Source organism: Musa acuminata, chromosome BXJ1-4, assembly GCF_036884655.1.
Source record: "Musa acuminata AAA Group cultivar baxijiao chromosome BXJ1-4, Cavendish_Baxijiao_AAA, whole genome shotgun sequence".
In the NCBI taxonomy this organism is placed as follows: Eukaryota; Viridiplantae; Streptophyta; class Magnoliopsida; order Zingiberales; family Musaceae; genus Musa; species Musa acuminata.
In genome coordinates, this window is record NC_088330.1 from 26,265,472 (window position 1) to 26,289,351 (window position 23,880).

General features: G+C 34.0%; 1 protein-coding gene across 2 annotated transcripts; it reads left to right on the forward strand.

The window, feature by feature from the left end:
• The first annotated feature begins 3,614 nt into the window (after positions 1–3,614).
• On the forward strand, positions 3,615–23,716 carry LOC103981813 (zeta-carotene desaturase, chloroplastic/chromoplastic). Of its 2 annotated transcripts, XM_065171128.1 has the most exons (15): positions 3,615–4,050; positions 7,963–8,087; positions 8,392–8,526; positions 13,046–13,118; positions 13,309–13,382; positions 14,841–14,945; positions 15,219–15,463; positions 15,569–15,656; positions 18,365–18,407; positions 18,495–18,651; positions 18,846–18,974; positions 21,292–21,364; positions 21,867–22,031; positions 23,109–23,322; positions 23,500–23,716. In XM_065171128.1, the coding sequence occupies exons 1-14, from the start codon at positions 3,900–3,902 to the stop codon at positions 23,274–23,276; spliced, it is 1,731 nt and encodes a 576-aa protein (XP_065027200.1). In that variant the 5' UTR covers positions 3,615–3,899; the 3' UTR covers positions 23,277–23,322; positions 23,500–23,716. The 2 variants fall into 2 exon arrangements, with proteins under 2 accessions (XP_065027200.1, XP_009396830.2); XM_009398555.3 differs by lacking the exon at positions 23,500–23,716 and having other exon boundaries at positions 23,109–23,450.
• The last annotated feature ends 164 nt before the right edge of the window (positions 23,717–23,880 follow it).

A 23,880-nucleotide genomic window follows, 5' to 3' on the forward strand; every position in this document is an offset into this window, starting at 1 on the left:
CATTAAATGGATCATTTCGAAGCGCACGCGACAAGTACTAACTATTATTGCTTTCACTTTAAAATGATTTTTTATAACAATGAATATTTCATTCTTTTTTAGTTTTCATGATAAATTGAATCTCTATTATTGGTAACATAATTTGAAGCATTAGAATCAATCCACCAAGTATTAGAAAAGGAATTTCGTAATGTTGATTTGAAACATACAAAAGTCAAACTTATACGTTTTTTTTCAAAACCAAATCTTGTAGTTATTCTTCACAATCTTTTTTGCCATAGAATTAGCATTTTATTATGAAGAATTTTCTTTTATGAGTTAATATAATATTTATAAACTTAGATAATTTATACTTTAATTTTTTTATTGTTATCCACTTCTTGAGTAGTAGTTAAAATATTATGAGTCTTTTCTACTTTAATCTTAATTTTTTTCAAACACATATATTAGTCGGCTTATTTAAGTTTTACTTATCCTTAATTTTATCATAGTGAATTTTAAATAAGCTAAACAGAGAAGAAATAAAATTAAGAATAAATTATATAAGAAAGGACTCAACTACATTCATGCTTAATGTTTTTGAGCTTATAACTTTGTTAGTCATATTGAGAATATAATCTTGAATTTCTTAAACACTATCATATTGAATTTCAATAAATTTTTTCATTGATATGTTAGTCAATGACTTATCAATAAATTTAAATTAATTTTTAAATATTTTAATATACTAGTTGTATACTGTAATGAAGTCTAAATATTATCAATAATCATCGTAAAATTGAATCTTGTAAACCTTTCCCGATCATTTATTTCAATTATTTATTCTATAGAACTTTCAATAGTTAAGTCTATGATCATTTCAACTAGTTTGATCAAGAGCAAATGTACCCAATATAAATTATATATGCTTAAGTCATTTATAATAATTTAATCTAAAAAATATAAGGATATTTATTAGAATATAATAAAAGAAATACCACTATAACGAAATAATATAATATTCATGTTTTGAGTTTTTCAATAAATGTTGAACTATTGATATCATCTCTGTTTCACCTTTCAATGAAATATTAATATATCTAGCGTTCATATAAAAATATTTATAGAGGACTGATATCATCCTCATGGAATAATATTTCTACTTTTAGATATATAACTCTAAAATATAAAGATATCCAAAACAGCATTATCCTACCTATCACATAATTATTTAAAGTAAATTTTCTTTTAAGATTATTTAAATCTCATAATTATGTGTGTCATTATAAATATTAATTTTCTTAATATCAATTTTCTTAATATCATTTAGAATTAATTCCTTAATATAATTTTATAAATTATTGGTCTAAGCCACTTTAGTGGCTATCGATATAATAATATAAAATATAATTTAAAATATCCTATAAATGATCAAATATTTATTATAATTCACATCCCATAAGTCTATTATTCTATGTCACTTTGGTAGCTATTAATCAAATAAAACTTAGAGATATGAGTTACAAATAATATTCATCATATTTCTTCAATCTAACTTATATTGAACTAGTTCAATAATAATAATAACCATAATAATTATTAAACATTAATCAACATAAAGAAAAATTTATATGATAACTATAATCATGATATACCATAAATCATGCCTTTATGTAAAAAATAAATATTATTTTATAATTTTAAATATACACATGTGAATAGCCAAACAAATATTCAAGAACAATAATTATATTTTTATTTATCATATGCAAAATGTTATATATGATAATGTCATATGAAAAAACTATCAAAAAGTCATAATTTATATATTTTTAATTTTGCGTGGAACTCTTAGGCTAAACATCAATTCAATTAAGTTAGTCAAAAATTAAAATTGATCAAAATAAAAATTTATCAAATTTTAATTTTTCTTGAATTCGATCAAAACTTGATTAATCGAATCTAAATCCAATCAGGTAATAAAAATATAGTAATGATCAAGTTCGATCAAAGTATTTGATTAAAATAAATCAAATAAGTCAATTTTATAATTGAGGATATCAATAAAAAATTTAATTTCTAAAAGGTAAAACTATAATTTTAATTAGAATATATAATAATTTTTTTTAATTTCATAAGGGCATAATTGAAAAGTAAACTAAGGGACTACATTAGAATTATCTTATTTACGAGGGATAAAACTATTTTTTAATTAAAAACCTAATTGTCACTCCTTTTTTACGGTCATTGTGCGTGGCGCAACCACTACCATGCACACTCATTGCATGCGTAAAGCGTCACAACCGCCATCTACGGTCACTGCATGAGGTGTGGCCTCCTCGCCCATGCGTGGTTGTGTGTCGCCTAACAACCCCCATGACCATCGCATTATGGTTGTGCACACACACATCGCCCAACGATTCCACTAGCCTTCGACATGCAATAGATGGTCTCGCAATGGCATTAATGCAACCGCTATAGCCACATAGGTAGTGACGTTGCTATAGCTATCGCAAGGTTGTCGCATAGTGCTTGCACTAGGTACATAATCGTTGCCCACAATTGGGTTAGTGACCACCGAAACCCACCATCCTTAACAATATTATCGTCGATAGTATTGTCGATAGTAAGCTGTCAATGGTAATCCATTGATTAAGCACGAAGAACCTTACATCGCCCGCAAGTAGGCGATAAAATGGATTTGATATAAAAGCAGATCGACAACATAAACAAATCATTCATGTATCATAAATAAGATCCGAATAACATCTTTTCGCGAGCGAAAGGTGCTAACAAATAGATTTAAAATATTTGATTTCACAAATACGACTCTAATACCAATTGTGAGGATTAAAACCATCCTTATGGTTCTATTATATGAAAAATTTTAATGTTAAAATATGAAATCAAATAATAATAAATCAAATTTATGATGTGTATCTTTCGATGTCATTCAAAATATTTTAATATAATTTATGGGTGCACCGTCATTAGATCCGAAAACTATAGTGATGTGAATATATAAGGAGAATTAAAATCATCTTTTTCTTTCTTTTTATTCTTAAGAGGACCGCTATAAACGATAAATTAGGGATAAATGAAAGATTAGAGAAATATGTAATCTTTCACTAACTGGTTCATATAACTAAGGAAAGATCATAGAAGATATATAATCTTTCAATAATATCATATATCCATATCTTATTTGTATACCTGTGTATTCATATTTTATGCGTATAATTCGTAGAAGATTTTATCATTTTATAGACGAGGATAAAGGATTTAGGATAAATAATTATGAAAGTTTTTCTTATCAATATTATCTTCTAAAATTTTTTATTATAATTAATTTTTTATTAATTAATAATTTAATTATAATTTAATTATATCTATAATATATTTTATCTAATTACACGTAACCCCCTGGTAGTGTGTCCCGGTTCGAGTAACTGTTTGCTTATAGACCGCGTTTGGCACACCTGAAGGTGCGCACCGCCCAGCGCCACAAGCTCAGACTTTTTCAGCGACTTAATTACCGACAAGGTGACGTGGCGCGTCAGCGAGTGTACTCACGTCCGGTGGGGGCAAAACGGAGAATTCGTCTCCAAGGCATGTACTGAGTCGTGTCGTGAGCATCAATTTTGTGCGACCGACCGGCGTGGGAGCAGATAAGGCGCACTACGGACAGAGGCAGCACACAAGCGCGACACCTCTCCACCGATTGCATCGCTCCCCACCTCTTTTTTATGAGCTGTAACCGATCACCTCTCCCAAGTTCTTGTTGTGCCCCGACAAACTCAAAGTGGCAGGCATCTGTGCCACTGGAGATGCTTCACTAGAGGATTTTCTACTGCCGCACTCTCGCCCTCGCTCCGTTTCTAGCTCTCTTCCTCCCCCTTTCCTTGATTTCGAGGGCGGGCATGGCTTCCGCTTCTTGCCCTCCCATTTGTGTTCCTGCTACCTCCTTCTCTAACCCGCGGCGGGGCATGCTTCTGTCGAATTCGCGGCCGTCGCGGTTGGCGGCGGTCCGGTGTTCGCTGGATAGCCAGGTCTCTGATATGAGGATCAACGGTGAGCTTTTCTTTTCTAGTTTAGTAGTTGGTACTGAACTTAATTGGCGTGATATTTGTTTTCATCCCAATTGCCAATTCGTTTATGGAGTGGTCTGTTGGTACTTGTTGCTCCTGAGAATTAGATTAATTTGCGACTGTGGCAGATTCCCTTGGACTTTCAAAATACGAGGAACTATATAGATCTACCGAAAAGAGAGTAAAAAAGGACCTCTGATATATGCTATTATATAATTTAAAGTGATACTGTCCAGGGAATGATGCTTCCTTGTTACAAAAAAAGAATCAAGCAGATGGAAAGAGTAGATTAGGTCAAATTTGCACATTTATTTTGGTGATCGTTATTGTGAACAACAATCTCCTTGGATAGTATGATTGGGTTGAGGGAGGTGTTTTTCAACGAACAAAATGTCTTCCATTGCAGCTGTTGGTAAGCAGGAAAATTGGAAGTCTTTTGTTCTATATAAGCTCAACAAAAAACAACAACAACAACAACAACAACAACAACAAAGCTCTAGGTCCTAATTATTTGGGATCGGTTATATGGATCTTTTGCCACTATTAAGATATGTAAAAAGTCATATGTTAGTTAGGTTCGACTTAGATCTTTATAAAGTCTTTCCAGGTCTTCCTTTATCTTTTCTTGTACTACTAACATTAATCATTTCACCTTTTCAGATTGTAGTAGGCCTCCTCATTACATGCCCATATTATCTTAAACAATTTTTTCTTATCTTATCCTTTATTGAAGCGATACCTATTTGTTCATGAATAAAAGTATTTATTTTTCTATCTTTCTTAATAATTCCACACATCCATCTCAACATTCTTATCTCGGCAACACGAACTTTTTATATATATATTTTTTAATTGCCCAATACTCAGATCCATAAAGCATTATTGGTCTCACAAATATCTTATAAATTTTTTTCTTTAATCTCAAAGGTATTTGATTATCATACAAGACTCTTGATGTCCCTCGTTATTTGAACCATCTTGTTTTTACTCTTGAATAATATCTTCATCGTTCTCTCCATCTTATTGAATAATTGATTCAAGATATCTAAAGCTTCTACTTTAAGGAACTTTTTGTTCATCCAATTTAACTATATTTTCTTTAGTCCCACTTAATCTAAAACTTTTAGTTTCTAAGAGTTGCCTTCATAACTCAAGTTTATAATTAGTTCTACTTAGGCTTTCATCAAATAAAATAATATCATTAGCAAATAACATATACCCAGGAGGTCTATCATGTAAGTGACTTGTAAGTTCACCTATTATCAATGTAAAAAGACAAAGATTTAATGTGGATACTTGGTGTAATCCTATGTTAATAGGAGACTCACTAGACACACTCCCTATAGTTCTAACACTAGTAGCTTTGTTAACATACATATCTTTAATAACATTAATATAACTAGTGGATACACCTTTTTTTTCTAAAACTTACCATAATAAATCTCTTGGAACCCTATCATAGGCTATCTCTAAGTCAATAAAAATCATATGCAAATCTTTCTTTTTCTCCCTATACTTTTTTATTAATTATCTTAATAAATAAATAAGTTTTATGATTGATCTTTAAGCATAAAATCAAATTAATTTTTAGAGATATTTATTTTAAGTTTTATCCTACTTTTGATAATTCTTTCCCAAAGTTTCATAGTATGACTATAATAATTTGAACAATTTTGTATGTCACCTTATTCTTGTAAATTGGTACTAAAAAACTCTTTCTCCATTTATTAGACATCCTTCCAAATCACATTATTTTATTAAACAAGCTGGTTAACCAAGCTACTCTCTTGTCCCCTAAACTTTTTCAGACCTCAATAGAGATACTATTAGACCTCACTTTTTATCTTCTTTAATGCGTCTTTTACTTCATTAGTTCTAATTTTATGAATAAATATATGATTATTAAATCAATCACTATTATTTATCATTAAATCTAAGTATTGCATGGAATATTCATTAAATAATTTATAAAAATAAATTTTTTATTTTTTCTTAATCTTGTTATCATTAACAAGTACTATTTGATCTTCGTCTTTAATGCATCTAATATTATATAATCCTTACACTTTCTTTTCCTAGATTTATTAATTCGATATTTATCTTATTCACCATATTTAGTGTCTAATTTGTTATAAAAATTATCATAAGCTTTATATTTTATCATATTAATTTCTTTTTTAGCCTCTTTTTTAGATTCTTTATATCTTTTAAAATATTTCTCTTTTTTATAATTTTATTAATCTTTAAAACATAATCTTTTAGTAAAAAATATTTTTTAAACTTCCTTGCACCATCACCAACTCTCTTTTAAGACTATACCTCGACCTCAAGTTTCACGAAAAATCTCCTTTGTTAAGTTCGTAATCTTATTAGCCATTATAGTCCAAATAATATTAATATTATCCTCATCTAAGCTCCAAGTCGTCTCCCTTTCCATCTTATTCTTAAGAGTATTTACATTATTATCATTAAAATTTCATCATCTAGTCCTAATAAATTTTTCTATTATATTTTTCTTTTTCTATTTTCTACAATAAATATCTAATACCATCAACCTATGTTGATTCGTCAAACTTTCGCCAGGTATAACTTTATAATTCTTACAAATAACTTTATCTATTTTTTTAGTAAGAAAAAATCTATTTGACTACAGTTATGATCACTCTTATAAGTAATTAAATGTTTATCTCTCTTTTTAAAGTGAGTATTTACAATTATAATATCATACGAAGTTGTAAAATCCAAAATCATGCCACAATCTTTATTTCTCTCCCCATAACCAACGCCCTATCATATGTTTTCCCTACATGACTATTCAAATTTTTTTCCAATTATAAGTTTATTGGTTATAGGCATTCCTTGAATGAAATCGTTTAAGCTTTCTTAAAATTCTCTTTTGGTTTGATCATCTAATTTGACTTGAGGGGTATAAGCACTAATGACATTCAAAACATCTTATCCTTTCACAAATTTTAGAACTATAATGTTATCTTCAAATCTTTTTACATTTACGACATTGTTTTTAAGATCCTTATCAACAACAATTCTTATACCATTTATGTGTTTTAATTTTTCCAGTATACCAAATTTTAAATCTAGTACTATCAATCTCTCTACATTTTTCCTGTACCCACTTAATTTCTTGTAAGCAAATAGTATTTATTCTTCTTTTGATCATAGTGTTTACCAATTCTAATCCTTTCCCTAAAGTATTCCTATATTCCAAGTTACTAAGATGATCTTCAGTTCTTGGATTAACTTCTTTACTCCTATTGGTCCAAAACAATAAGAGAATCCTTGCCCACTTGGCACAACATCTGGGCGCCGATGTGATGAGCTGCTTCTCCTAGTCTACCGTTTTTACAATTCTAGACACCTAGGTGGTGAAGGTGCATCACGTCACTTCCGGGTGATAACCTAGCTCTATACTAAAATTGGTTAAGATCCATGTTCTTGAGATTTGATATACTTTTTATGCTGATTGTCAATGACCTAACACAACCCTCCACCTTTATCGTCCGGGCTTGGGACTAGCATTGGCGGTGTTTGTTCTATGCAAGTTACAAGTTTTTTTTTTTTGATGGAAATAAAACCTCTTCGGAACATGTCCAGAAGAAAAGGAAGTATTATGAGAAATATGAGAACATCTTTTGTGCAGAGAAGCTTGTTGAATATGGAATCATAATTACTGTTTTTGTTGTGAAAGGGTTATGAACTTAATATTTTTGGGAAGGTTAAACTATAAAGGTAGGATCACAAAAATTATAGCTGCTGTTTAGTATGACAAATATTGACTAATCGTGACTTCACGTTACTACTCATTCTTTTGTCTTTTTGTCTTTTTCTGGCATTGTATATGCTATTGATAGATTTGTGTAAACTTTCTTGATGACAGCTCCAAAAGGATTATTTCCACCAGAACCTGAACACTACACAGGTCCTAAGCTTAAAGTGGCTATCGTTGGAGGTGGGCTTGCTGGCATGTCCACTGCAGTGGAACTTCTGGATCAGGGGCATGAGGTGCAAGGATGAAGTACCTTTTGCTTTTAGTCTCTTATGAAAATTTTCTTGTCTAAAAACATTAAATAGATTTCCTAATATCTACTATCAACTTGTTGCCAGTGATACTATTTGTATATGTTTTATGCTTTATGCTTATTATTATGGTACGATAACTGGCATTGCTCTTTTATCTGTTTCTTACAAGGACCTTGTGCTACCTTTCTCCTATAAAAATCTGTCATGGTTCAGATTTCTATGATATGTGTGCATGGTCTTGGAACATACTTGAATCTGCAATCTGTGGCTTATGGTCCATATGCAGGTTGACATATATGAAAGCAGACCGTTCATTGGTGGCAAAGTGGGTTCTTTTGTTGATAAGCAAGGAAATCATATTGAAATGGGATTGCATGTATTCTTTGGTTGTTACAGCAATCTTTTTCGTCTTATGAAAAAGGTAAAGCCTCCTCTATTTCTGTTGCTAATTTACATATCTCAATCCTCAATTTATTGTGGTTGCTCATCTTTCATGGTCTTTTCCTACAAACAGAATTTTCTATATCAAATTTTATGCGAACCTTTTTGTTAGTAACACATTGAAAAAGAGTACCTTGTCAGTTTATACCCATTAAATCAACTATAGTCTCATAAACAAAGATAAAAACTGAAAACTTAGGCTAGTTGTAATGGTCTGTTGGAGAGCAATGGTGGGTAAGGTATTCCTTAGAGAAAAAACATCTTTCATGGAATATGCACTTGACTGTGGTCAACATATACAAAAAGAAGTGGAAGATAGATAGTGTAACTATTCTAGTAGTCTGCTAATGTAATATTTTTTTTCATCTGACAAGACTAACAAAATGGTGATAAGTTACCGAGTCTAATATACAAGTTCATGATTTCTCACGAGTGATCCTGAAATCCTCATAGCATACAACATGTATCATATAATCAACTTTTGCAGTTTTGATGTTGGATTAACTTGAAACACTCATCTTACATTCGTGAAGCAACCCCCATCTTGTGTTGGCATACCCTGAAGGCTCGTGGAATTGTCCTGGTTTCAAGTGTTACATCCTAAATTTGTAAATACATGGGCTTTGTCCGGAGAAGTAAATGCTCAAAAAGTTTCTGATTGAGGGTAGGCAATGAATTATGCACAACCCATATCATGATAAATATCTACCTTGGACCAGATGAGATATCAGAAACCTCATTAACTCAAATTCTTGGTGGTTTGGAACTTTGGATGGGACTCCAGTTACCCTGGATTGCCAATATTCCCCATGAGTGATGTGAAGTTATAGGAGCAATGTTATCTGACCATGTTACTCCTGCTGTTCATGGTTCATGTCCCTTTGTTGGAGGTGGATTATTGGCAAGGTCAGCTAACATTTTGCTGCATATCCATTTGATTTGATTGATCGAATAATAATAACTTGAGCTTAAGCATATTGGGTTACATTGCATACAACCATTTGGCTATTAGGCTTCTTGGATCACATCACGTTTATAGCATTTCAATATCCTGCATTAGTGATAAAATGAGAGTGAAACTGTATACATGGGCATAGCACCTTCCTATTAGAAATTTGGTTTTGGGCAACAAATTTTGAGCCTCATGGTTTGGTCCATGTTGTGCAAATTATTGTACTATTAGTCTGTTTCACTCTTCTTTTGCTTGGAGTGTAAAAAAGGTTGATAGTTACTCTTTTTATGGAAGTGAAGTGGAAACACAAATAAAAACAAGTTGTGGAGATCATCTTTAATTTCTTTTGTGGAACAATGATGTTTAGAATATTGTGAAGTTAAGTTTTCTAGAAATTTGGAACCTAGACTAAGCATGGCTGAACCACCGGATCTAGTTTGAGATATGCTGATTTCCATCCCAAAATCCTCTTATCATTTAGGTATCAATTTGATTGGATTAGGATCTCAATTGGAGTCTGCTAATTATAGCCAAGCTAGGTTAATTCCAACTGAATTCGGTCATTTTCAGACTGGTTTCGCATAATTTGTGCCAGTTATAATAGCCTTCTGCTGGTTTTATGTAAGTTTTAGGTATTTCCAATTTGTTTTGATTTGTTTTATTCCAAAATCAGATTAACTTCAGATTGTCCCAATTAATTCTTGTTTTGTTCTGCTGATCTTAATCTTTTGCAGCAGATTTTTGATCTTTTAAAGAAACAACAGTATAATCTGGGTTGACCAATCCAATCTTGGTTCCAAACCCCTCTGTCGATTCCTAGCTCAATGCTGATCTTGTTAATCTTGCTTCTAGCAGATGCATAAAGAGGTTCCCAAGGAAAAGATGTTTCCATTGTTGTCTCTGTGAGACTAAAGACCCTTAAAAGAATTTTTTTGGAGCAAAATATGATTTAGGTCATGATGTGCCGGTTTGACAGATCTTATGCCATTGCTTTATGTATTTGATTTTTCATGTATTTTTCTATTTTTTTGGGATTAACATTATTTTTATTCTTTTCCACATACATCAAGTTTCTATTTGTTCTTTTGATGCCTCCTGTACAATCACAATGTTCTGGTTACATGGGATTCAAGAAGCTTTTTGCACTTCTATTTGAAATTTCACTCAATTGCTTTAGTCATCATGAGAGGTTATGCAATTTTTCCTGATCATGGTTGTTGGTTTTCCTTTTATGTAAAATTTATTAAATGCTTCTTTACCAGTGGTCGCAGTCATAAAGCTAAAATAGCAATAAGTTGATTAATCTAGAGCAAGGTATCAAATATCAACACTGACATACTGACACATAATGACACAGTATGTCAGTATGCTGATTGGCCTGAGTGGATGGATCCCAAAAAAATCCTGGTTTAGGGTTTTCTTTTTCAATGAGTTCTACCTGATTAGACTAAACGATCAACAACGTGGGTGGGTTTTTTACTACAAAACAATGAGTAATGAAATGGAAACATGTCTTGGATGTGGATTGCAATCCATATTTAGAGAAAAACATGTATACGAGAGTTTTGAACAAGATATATGTTGTTTTTAAATTTGATGCCATACCTGAAATTATAGCTGCTAGTACTATCACCAAAATAATTGCCTTGAGTCCATAGAAGGTGGTTCAGGACCCTCCATATGATTCCATTCTAGTTCAGATCCGAATGACTTGTAAATGAAACTGCTCCTATGGTTTCTGATCCTGGTGAATAGGATGCCGCTGATGCAATACTGTGGTTAATAACCTGTGTGGTAGAACACACAAATGACTGTGACAAGTATTGATTCACAGGATGTAGTGTAGTAGACTTGCTACAGCAGTTATGGTATTGGTGTTGTGCACCGTAACAATGCATCTGAGTTAGATCTGCAAGGATCAAGCCTTGATCCTGGCAGATTTGTGGATCTAAGGCTTCATATTTGCTGATTTAGCCCTAAATCTGTTAAGGGAAACACCTAGAATCTAAGCTAGATTCATTGGAATAATCATTTCATAGGACAAGACATTCAATCCTGAACTTCTTGAAAAAAATAAAAAAAAGTGATCAAATTGAAAGAAAAAGTTTGAGTTTACCTATTCTTAAAGAAATTGTGGCTTGGATCCAGTGATTTAAAAAGACGCTCGGGCGAGGCGAGGCGAGGCCCGAGTGCCTCGCTTCATTTCCAGGTGGCGCGCTTCAAAGAGGCGTTGCCTAGGCGCTCGACCGAGCCCAAGCGTCGGGCGCTTCAGGCGAGCGCCTGGGTTAAACCAGGCGACCAAACCAGCGGTTTAGGTCTGGTTCGGTCTTCGGTGCTTTAGTTGGTTCAATCGAACCAACTAAAGCACCGATATCAGCGCGACTTCTCCAACCCTAACCCTGCTTGCCGTTCACGCTGCTTGCTGCCTCTGCCGCTGCCACTGTCGCCACTCGTCGCTCCTGCTCCCGCAACCGTTGCTCGCTGCTGTCGTTGCCTCTGTCGCCGCTCCTACTCTCGCTGCTACTGTTGCCGCTGCCACTATTGTCGCTCGCCGTTGCCGCTACCGCTTTTCTTAGTACCCTCGGTCTACCCTTACACTCTTCTCTTCTCTTTCGCTTCTCCTCTTTCGAAATCGAAATTATACTTTTAATAGTATACAGTATACTGTTAAAAGTATACAGTATACTGTTATACTGTATACTGTTAACAGTATACAATATAACACTATTATTTTGATTTTAATACTATTAATTTTAATATTATTAATTTTTAGCACGTCACTTCGCTCGGGCGAGCGCCTAGCGCCTCGGGCGTTTTTGGACCGTGGCGCCTTTTGGCGCCTAGCGCTTTTTAAATCACTGCTTGGATCTCGAGATTAAGGCTTCAATTTGTTGAAATTGAGCTTCTTTTTGAGAATTCATATTTGAGTGAGTTTGGGAGAGGATTTGCGTGGTGTTGAAAGTGGCAGCGAAGAGAAGTCAACGGGGAGAGGAACGAGTGGAAAAGAGGAATTAAAACATCCAAGAGACCCATTCCCGTTACTGGGTGGTGAATTCACCGCCCTATATACCTCATCCAACGGTAAAAAACTAGGCGATAAAATTGGTTTTTGATCCAAAAATTGGTCAGTAAACCTTTGTCCGAGATGGACTGGGTGGTGGGGGTTGTCAGCTCATTGGTTTTGAGTCTGACAGATAAATATGGGTTGGTACATACAGGTTCAACTGCACAGATCTAGAGTTTGACTTAAGTGAAAGCATCTAACAGATTTATGAAAGCATGACCAAATTTTGAGCTTTTGAAATACGTCTTATAAAATAGATTATGCAGGAATTACAAGGCAAGTAATACTTAAATCCTTACTAAAATGGCCATCAGATATAATCTACATCATTATCTGTTTCCTAGGTTTAATTTCTCTGAGCATTATAATGTATATGAATGTATGTTAGTAGTGATTGCTGCAGTTACGTTTTCTGCTATCTGATGTCTTGTGTCCATTTGAGTAACCATCTGAGTACTTGTTCTTGTAAGTGTTCTTTAACAGGTAGGTGCTAATGAAAATTTGTTGGTTAAGGATCACACGCACACCTTCGTGAACAGAGGGGGTGGAATTGGTGGTATGTAAATTATTCATACATTATTAAATGATTTAGTTAATATTATCTTTTCTTCAGTTCTAAATATGTCAACCATGTGAAGCCAAGGATTTGAATCAGGGATATTTTAATACACTTGATACCTAGAAATGTTCCTTGCACATTTCAGGTTATCTCTCATATTTCTTATAAACTTAAATGTTTGTTGCAGAACTTGATTTTCGGTTTCAACTTGGGGCACCGATACATGGCATACGGGCATTTCTAGCAACCACACAACTCAAGGTGTGAACTCGATTGTAAATAAGATTCCTTCAAGCACATAGTTGAAATTTAGCCTATTTGTTCATCAAGCACTGAGTAAATTTAAATAATCTATTGGAGCAAATTGAATATTCTTTCGATGATTAAATTCACCTGTTTGTTGATCAAGCGCTGAGTAAATCTGAATAATCTATCGGAGCAACTGGATGTTATTTAGATGATTAGAACTTTTTGGATAAGGTTGATGTGCACTTTTTGTTTCTTGCTGTTTTCTGCACTTTTGCAAGAGCAAGTCATGAAAAAGATGTTTCTAATGTTGCAAAAGCATGGGAAGGTCTTCTTAATATAAATAAACAAAATATTCAGAAAGTTAATTCCATGTGTCTAATAACTTATGATGTCAATTTTTTTATATTTCTTTATCATTTTTTGTACACTATTTTTATCTCATTAATGTAACATGTCTGTTTCATCTTTGTAAATTTAGCAGCATGAAAACATGCTGGTAATGTGCTGGCATCAATACATCAAATAACTTTAATTTGCATCAGTTTTGTCCCAAGTGAAAAGGATTTTCCAAACACTCCTGATACGACAGTAGACTGTGTCATAATATGACACTTGAATCCATGAAGAAACATTTTAATTTTCCATACTTCATTTTCTTAATCAAATATATTTTTGGTCATCATCTGTTGATTTTTCCTAGAAATGAATATTATTTAATCTTGAATGTCACAAACATTATGTATTGGCAATATGCATGTACTTTAGACTTTAATGTATATTACTATTAATATCTTTTAAATTTTTATACATTAGTTTCATAGTTGATTCTTGTACTTTTCAAAAGTTACAGTTGTAATGATCATAATTTATCTAACTTGTACAAAATATGGCTTGATATATGGAACTATTTGCAAGATATAGAAGTTAACTGCTATGTCTATGCTGCTTCAGTTTGTCCTGTCTTACTTTTCCAGTTCAGTTTGTCCTTGTCATGTCATGTTCATGTTACCTATCTTTGTCCTGCTTTATTGCTGATATTTTCAAGTAAAATGAGCCCAGCCCAAACGTGATGAACGAACAAGCTCCATCTACTATGTTGACAACTCAAATATACAAGTTTTTAGTTCTTTCAACTTTCAAGTTTCAATTGCCTTGTTTTCTGCAGTATCATTTTCTTAATTTAAAAATGATGATCTGGACAATTGCACACTCATGCTACTATTAAGTAATAACAACTGTCCTTTATTTGCAAAATTGCATATTCTATTAGCCTATTAGGTAGATTGTTTGGCTTGGATTATTTTGTGCAATTGATGTTAAATGCATATAAGTGCTGCTTAGATTGCTGTCTTTTTCTTTGTTTAATCTTTCTCCCACTTCTATGTGTGACTAATCACCAATTTTCTTCTATGATTGGAAATACGTCAGCATTAGTTATTGTTGATATGTTTTGGCTTTACCTTTTAACAGCCTTATGATAAAGCAAGGAATGCTGTTGCTCTTGCTCTAAGCCCTGTTGTTCGGGCTCTTATTGATCCAGATGGTGCATTACAAGAGATAAGGGATTTAGATAATGTAAGTACATGTTTATGGTTCCCTATAGCAGTGACACTAATTCTATATTGCAATGATCTTTGTAAGTTAAGACCAAACATCTTGAATTGATGAAGACCCATCTTTATCGTATTTGTATCATTTCACTAGATGATCTCTATATAATGCTGTTGCTGTCTTTGCTTTGTTGATTTTCCATATAGTTTCGGTAGTGGAATTATCTCGATTATGTTACTCTCTTGTTTAATTAAATATGGAAATTAATGCAACTTCTGTTCATTTGTGTTTTTCCAGATTAGTTTCTCCGATTGGTTCTTGTCAAAAGGTGGTACACGTATGAGCATTCAGAGAATGTGGGATCCTGTTGCTTATGCCCTTGGATTTATTGACTGTGATAATATAAGTGCTCGATGCATGCTCACCATTTTTGCACTTTTTGCCACTAAGACAGAAGCTTCCCTTTTGCGTATGTTGAAGGGCTCTCCTGATGTATATTTAAATGGGCCTATCAGAAAGTATATTATAGACAAAGGTGGCAGGTATGAACATGAATAAATGAACTTGTATAATTAAAATTTTCATTTTCTAATTTCTTTCAAGGATTATTGATTATGTTGCTTGTCTCTTCAAAATATCTTCTCTAGGTTTCACCTGAGGTGGGGCTGCAGAGAGATACTTTATGAGAAGTCACCTGACGGCAACACATATGTTACAGGCATCACTATTTCTAAGGTCATTTCATAGTCCTCCAGTCAACATGTATGATTAGTCCCATTTTCTACTAAATATTATCAGACTCCAGAATTATTATTTCTTAGAAATCCTGTTACACTTGAATAATTTTACATATATTGCAGACACTTGATTTTGACCTAAAATTCTACTTTAAAATTCGTGACAGACTTTGGAGAGGTCATTAATATTGATGCCTTCATAGTAGTACTGTTAGTGTGCCCCCTTCTAGATAATCCATGCTTCAAGCTACTATGACTTGCTTGAAGCATGGATTATCTAGATGGGGGCATGCTAACAGTAGCGTGCTAGTCAGCTGCTATTATATGTGGGTTTGCCAAGCAGGGTGGCACACTTGCATGTTGATATACAGGTAGACTTGTGGAGGGCATACACATAACAGACCTAGGACATGACTACTATTTGCCAAGTTTGCAGTGTGGGCACCGACTCTTGTAAACAAAGTAGAAACAAAAGGAAAAAAAAGAATAGAGAAGTGGAAGAGAGGAAGAAAAGGAGATCTAAGATGTAACTGAGGTACAATCTCACTTGCAAATAAACAAGATAATTGGGAGAAAGGAAAAAGGGAAAGAAAAGAATAAAATGATGGAATGGAGTGTGCATTTGACCTCCTCAGAAAATCCTCATTGAGCCCCATACTCTTTCGATGGCCTTGCTTGTATCCTTGTATTGGAGGGAAGTTGGAAAATTTGCCACTTTTATTAGCTGCATTTTGGTTCTAGCAGTGGAATGTGGTTGTATATGGTTAAGATTGAGGGAGGTGAATTGGTTTATTAGGTGTTTGCAGGTGTATAATTTTTTGTTCAGAGATTAACAAACATGAAGGCATGTTATATTAAATTTGCTGCATTGTGGACTGTATCAATATATGATTGGGCACATGTTATGCCTCCTCTTCAATGGGCACAAGCTTGGTTGGTGGTGGGGTGAACCAAAAAAGAGAGTGAAGATGGGAAGAGATAGTGGCATAGGAAAAAAAGAACTGGAGGTTGTGGTAGTGGCAGAGGGTGGAGTAGGAGACGAAGAGAAGAGGAGGAGATGGTGGCGGTGGAGGAGGAAGAGGTGGAGGAGAAGAAGAAGAAGATAAGAGGAGGAGATGGTAGAGGAGGAGGAGAATAAGAAGAGGAGGCGACATAGAAAACAGAGGAAGAGAAGAAGAAAATAAAAAAAGATAATTGTCAACAACTGTCAATATTTGGCGATAGGCTTATTGCCTGGTGTAGCTCGGCACTAGTCAATTTACCTAGCCGGACTGATTTTTTCTAATCCTTAGCCCTTAGGTAAAAAGCATATGGTGAACTTACCAGGCAAAGCTCTATTTCGGATTTGGAGAAATTGTTCGGTCCTCATATTGATTGACCATCGAACTCGAAACCTAGGTATGACTCGTATGGTATTTTGAAACATATTGTATACAAAGTAATTTCTCCATCAGTTATACTCTTTAACCATGTGATTTGAATTCTCTGTAGAATTATGGAACTTTTTTGGGGGGACAATATTTTCTGAGGCAAACATATTCTATTGTTACTATCTATAAATCAAGAAATCTCATTTCACATACCCGTATCAGCTATTGGGTGGTGTCGGTGTCTTAAAGAAGAAGGGGAAGAGGACAGGATGGTAGAGGAAGAGGATGAGAAAGGAGGAAGAAGGAAGAGGAAGGTAGAAGAGGAGGCTGTGGAGGAAGAGGAGAAAGAAGAAGAAAAAAGAGGAAGTGATAGAGGAGGAAGCATATTGGGGAGGTAGGCAACAGTGAATGACCACGGTCGGAAGGTAGTGGCTTGGGAGCAATTCCGTGCTCCCTGCATACGAAGAGCGCTCAAGTTTGCAATCCCTAATTGAAGATTTTTTCTTCTTTTTTTAATTTTTCTAATGGGTCATATCAGACTACTTGAAATGGGGGTGGTTTGTGTATCGGTGCACGCTTGGAGTGGTTTGCACCGCCTCTTTCATACTGTTGGAGTTGGTAAGTATTTTGGGATTCTTGGAGCCGGTATCCTAGTGGGATAAGGAATCCTAGTACAGGAAGGATTTCTCATGAAGGAAGGAAACATGGTAACTAGAGTTTGGATTTATAAATATCCCATGTATCTCTAGATTTTGTTTTAGGGGAGAGCAAGATGTGAGGAATACTTGAGTGCTCCTAGTTATCCTCTAGGGCCTCAAGAAAGGGTTATCTTCTGGGCCCTCTAGAGAGGGTTATCCTCTAAGGCTTCTAAAGAGAGTTATTCTTTAGGGCTTATAGAGATGGTTATCCTCTAGGGCTTCTAGGAAGGATGAGAGAAAATCGTAAATTCTTCGGGGTCTATGTGAGAGGGTATACAAAGGGATTTAAACTTGTGGGTCTTGTAATTGTTCTCACATGATAAAGAATTTAGTTTTCTCCGTGTTTAGGCAAGGAGTTGTCGAACCATGTTAATCTTGCGTCGGTTTCTGATATGTTCTTTTGATTGTTAATCTTTGGTGGATTTCTCTTTTGGTTTTCTAGTTTTTTGGTTCTCTCCCTCCCCAACACATACTGGTCAGGGGGAAATGGAGATAATCCTTTCTTGATAAAGTTCTTAAATCTTCTACATTTCCTATTCAAATCGAGAATCAAAATCAGTTTTGTGTTTTACTTTTAATTGATTTTTTTTGTTGTACTTGCAATTACCAACTTTTCTGTTGTATTTTGAATGTGGCAGGCTACAGACCGGAAAACTGTGCAGGCTGATGCTTATGTTGCAGGTTTGTCATGATTTGGCTTTCATTTATTATAGCTATTTGTTTGTCATCAAATAATTGAAAGCATACAATACATTCATCTTTTTTCAGCATGTGATGTTCCTGGAATTAAAAGATTGCTTCCATCTCAGTGGAGGGAGTGGGATGTTTTTAACAACATATACCAATTAGTTGGAGTTCCAGTTGTCACCGTTCAGCTTCGGTACAATGGCTGGGTTACAGAGCTACAAGATTTAGAGATATCAAGGTAATCCTCTTATAAGTTCTTTCTCCGACTATTCCTTATGATATGAGATTTCTTGTCTATTAGGAATATTGATGTAGACTACATATAACAGATACAAGTTCCATTAGATTTGGCCTAAAAGTTTCAGGATATGCCTAACCAAAGATTAGGGCTCCCTTTCTTCTTTTGAAAAGCTTTTCTAATTATGGCTGCAGGCAACTGACCCAAGCTGTTGGACTGGACAACCTTCTTTATACCCCAGATGCAGATTTTTCTTGCTTTGCGGACCTTGCACTTACATCACCAGAAGATTATTACATCGAAGGACAAGGCTCTCTTATCCAGTAAGGATAGCCAGTCCATTAGATCTTCACTTCTGAAATTTATACATAGCTAGAGAATATCTTCTGAAACCAACTTGATCTTCTAATAAACCTTAGTCGGCATTTTTGTTTTTCAAATAACTTTGTTGTAGCTTGCTCAGAATTCTTGAGGTATCTGTTTTTAGTCTGATCACTTATTAATGAAGTTTGATATTTTGAGATCCAATTACTGTAAGGTAATTGTTGTATGACATCAGAGTGCTGGTTGATTATCCCCAAATGTCATAGTTGAGTGCCTTGTTAGGCAACTTATCTCGAGTTTTTCAAGACATTCATAGTTAGTAGTAATAATGATCTTCTATTAAAATGTTTAAACATTGTTCAGCACATTTCTTGATATTGTATCATCTAAATAAAATCGACATTTCAATGAGAAGCAGGTAAAATAAAGAAGGTATAATGTCAACAAAGTCTCATGTCTAATGCTACTGATGAATTGATAAGATCTCCTAATTACACACAAACGTTTTAGTAAGAGACGTATAAAGAAAGCAGGTTGAAGGCATCATCTAAATATATTTACCATGATACACATACATCTTGTCGATTATGTGGCAAATGCCAAGTATTTGAAAGGCATACATATTTTGAGTAATTGCATAAATGCTAATGTTTGACAGAGATTGAGGCATGTATTGAAAGTGCCTAAACTCTAAAACATCATTATTAGGTTTGTGTATTGATTTGTATTTTGAAGTATTGACGCCTGATAATTCTTAGTTCCAGTTGTTAATGTATATGATCTCATTTTTTTCTTTTGACAATTAACAATAGAGGAACCTAAATACAATAGTGGGAATAGCAGGTAATAGGTTAAGTTAGAAATTTTTGGAAGACTAAGTGGGGTTTTGAGAATATAAGTGATTAAATGTGTAATAATTAAGAGTGGATAGTGCTTTTGGGATCACACTGATCAAATGCTATCAAATTGCCATAGTTGGTGTTAGGGTGTTCGGAAGGTAATCGGACCACATCCAAAGAGGTCAGATGGTATTGGGAAGGGCATTTGATGTCATCAAAGGAGTATTTGACAAAGTGGGTGTTACAAAGTATTTCTCATTATATAACCAAATATAAGCACAAGGAATGTGCAGAGTTAAAGTTTTAGATGAACAGATAGAAGTCCTATGACAACAATATTAGAGTTCCTTTGCAGTTGAGATTTGAGGCTACATATAGCAACCGATAAATCCATAAATGAGTTGCAAGCTCCACATTATTAAGAGAAAGTTCACTTGCATATTTGTATTTGATTCACATCAAAGGGACATTAATTATAATCAAACAGACATGTTCTCATCCTTTGCTTTGCTTAGTATCACTTGATGACATCTATTGATATGTGTGTGTGTGTGTGTATATATATATATATATATATGTATATGTATATGTATATGTATTTGTATGTATGTGTGTGTATATATATATATATATATATGCATATGTATGTATGTGTGTGTATATGTATATATATATGTATATGTATGTATGTGTGTGTGTGTGTGTGTGTGTGTGTGTGTGTGTGTGTGTGTGTATAATATATACAAAACTCATTGCATTTGCCAATATATCTAATTGAGCCTCAACAACTGTTATCAGCATTATAAATCTCAAATGTGCAAAAATAGAGAAAACACTTGACATATTCTAGTCAATTACATACAGGTTTCATACCCTTGTTTTACGTAGTTCAGGTTTTTTATCTTTTTCCAACATATGTTTGCTTCTGCAGTTTGAAGTAATTAATACTATGTGATTTACTGTTGCTTATGTATGCTGTTGCAATCAAAGTCTGATATGCTTGTGTTTGATGTCTGAGGCTTTTCTTCCCCAATGTTGAATATAATCCTTTGTATGGCTGGTCCATCCATCAAGAAGAATTGAGAATCAAATATCTCAAGCTCTTGAATTGTTTTTTGTTATTTGTAAATCAAGTTGGCAGTTCGATGCCTAAAATGTTTTTTATTTTAGTTGTTCTGAGATACATGCTATAGGTCAATCACATCTTAATCCCCACTATGCAGCATAATGCCCTTCTCATTTACATGGATTGGATTGTGATGCAGGCAAAATCATCTGTTTTTTTTTTTGTGTGGTGGTGCTAATTTTTCCTTTATTTTCTCTTTTAGCATTTTAAAAGTGAAGTTCATGCAAATGTGATCTTGATAAGGCTAACGACAAACTTTACCGTTTGGTTGCAAATGATAATATTAAGAAGAGGATTCTGTATGATTAAAATTCTCTTTTCTAAGTTCTAATATTCCTCCTTTTTCTCAAGGGTTGTACTCACACCTGGTGACCCATACATGCCATTGCCTAATGATGCAATCATAGAAAGAGTCCAGAAGCAGGTTGGCAGCTAACTTCAAATTTATAAAGTAATTAGGCTTAGATTAACTTCTTTAATCTTTATCAATCTATTGCAAGGTGCAGCAACACTGATTTTATTACTGTATCTCAGGCTTAAAAGACTGATTTGATATATTGTTTTGCTCAGCTTAATTAGACTGAGATACTTATAATGTTTCCCTTTAGGATATGCTTTTTTTGTCGGTGGATTCCCATACAGACATGAATATATTGGCCTTGCTAGATTTTAGTATATCTAGATGATACGAGGCCTCTTTTTTGTTCTTTTGTCTTGTTGTTCCTGGTCAATTTGTGGCTAAATTTTTCCAATTAGTGAACTGCGTTAGTAGTTCTACATGCATATCTTTCGCCTTTTTCAACTTTTGAGTGTTTGATTAGAATTCTTTGTTCACTTTGCTATATCTCAAGTGAAGCTACACATATTTTTAGTTTTTTGCACAACTATTTTCTAATAGTCTTAGATGATTGATGATTTCTTGTCAGGTCTTGAATTTGTTCCCCTCCTCTCAAGGTTTAAAAGTTCTTTGGTCTTCCGTCGTTAAAATTGGGCAATCCTTGTATCGAGAGGCACCTGGAAATGACCCATTCAGGCCTGATCAAAGGACACCGGTGAAAAATTTTTTCCTTGCTGGATCCTACACTAAGCAGGTAAATGTTCCAGTAGTTTTGATTATTAGATGATTCTTTTACTGTTATTTTTATTTTACCCATTTAGTAAGAGATATTTGCTGCTTAATGTTGTAATGTCCTGTTGATTGTGTAGTTTTTATGCTGTTTCAAATGTCTCTGTCCTTTGAAAAATTGAAATTTATTTTCTGTTGCTTGTCATGCCAAGGAGGTTGAGGTACTGATTGAAACAGGAGTCAGAATTAATTTTGATAGACTGTTTTTTTGTCAAAAATGAAGTAGAGATTGGGTCAAAATTAGCTTCTACAGACCAAACCACATGGCTTTGTTACAAATTATTGTTGGTTGAGTCATGTCTGTTGTGAGATTCCAGTTAGTATAATTCAAAAGATGAAATTCATGTTATAAGAGTATGATGCTTTACTTTTATGCCCTTTTCATACTATTATATTGTGTATGAATTTTGCAATGGCTGTTCTCGTGGAGGATGAATGTACATTGCTGTAATGACAGACCTAATTTGATCATTACTGTTGGCACCTAGTAGCAGAAAATTGTACAACGTTGAGAAAAATCTATCACTTCTGATTTCTGAAACAACTAAATCCATTGAGTGATTCTTTCTCTGATACTGAATGCACACCACACTATAAATCTCTTAGTAAGTTTTAATAAGTTCCGACACTCTTGGCTGTTTAACACTGAATCTCACAGTTTCCTGTCTGAGAATTAGCTTGTTAAGATCATTTGGGATCGTCAGCTTGGTGCTTTTGTAGCATTAAGTTGTTCCAATTGATGTCGGTGTTTTTCAATAGAACCAAAGTCGGTCGCAAGAAAATGCTTTCACTTTAGCTTGCAGGTTAATAATCAAATTATATTGCTATATCTTCTGTTAAACTACATCAAAACTTATTGGACCGTATCATTAATTTCTGAGCAAGTTGGTTTAGAGGATGCTTTCCAAATATGCTAGAAAAATCATCCAATATATTTTACTATCATTACAAACGGCTGCCTACGCGAGTTTTCTGGATGAATACTTTCATACAAGGATGCATCCTACATTGACAAAACATGGGTCTGCTGCTATTTCTACAGGATTACATTGATAGTATGGAAGGGGCAACTCTTTCTGGTAGACAAGCAGCGGCGTACATCTGTAGTGCCGGGGAAGAATTAGCAGAGCTAAGAAAGAAGCTTGCTTTGATCGACTCAGAAAGGATCAAGAAAGACTCCACCACAGCCGAAGAATTAAGCCTGGTTTGATGTCAGATAAGTTGTGGTGCACCGTCATTCAGTTCCATTGTTGTGGGTTAGATTCTACCTCTCTCTGGCAAGCTTCATGTTTGATCTTTGTATATGATATGTAGCAACCAAATTACACTTGCATACCGGCATACGGGATAAATTCAGGCAAATAGCAATTGCATTTAGAAATTACACTTTGGTATTTCGAATGATCCATCCTAAATGTAGTATTGCTTTTCAGGTCGAGTTATGACCTCTTGGCCTTCTTATGTTTGTTTGCTCTGATATATGCAACTGGAGGTAGCAAAAAGGCCAAATGAGTACATGATGAATTTTATTACAGTGGAATTGGTGGTAGCTAAAAGCAAAAAGGCCAAATGAGTAGTACATGATGGATTTTATTACGGTGGAATTGGTGGTAGCTAAATTGGTAATAAAGTATGCGTTATATAGTTAAATGTGGATCAAAGGTTTTTGTTAATTTGGCGTTATGAATATGTGACAACAGTTGATTGATCGAACAATCCCTTCTACAATGCATTCATGCATTGTGAAAAAGATGAGAGGGCAGGTTCTCTCTGTTGTTAATGAACGCGAGGAATCCTAAATGATCATATCTTCT

What these genes read in the sequence shown, in the direction of transcription:
- LOC103981813 (XM_065171128.1), top strand. Translation starts at nt 3,900, where the DNA reads ATGGCTTCCGCTTCTTGCCCTCCCATTTGTGTTCCTGCTACCTCCTTC. An exon ending in CTCTGATATGAGGATCAACG is followed by an intron (nt 4,051 to 7,962) that starts GTGAGCTTTTCT and finishes TCTTGATGACAG; the next exon opens with CTCCAAAAGGATTATTTCCA. An exon ending in CAAGATTTAGAGATATCAAG is followed by an intron (nt 18,652 to 18,845) that starts GTAATCCTCTTA and finishes TTATGGCTGCAG; the next exon opens with GCAACTGACCCAAGCTGTTG.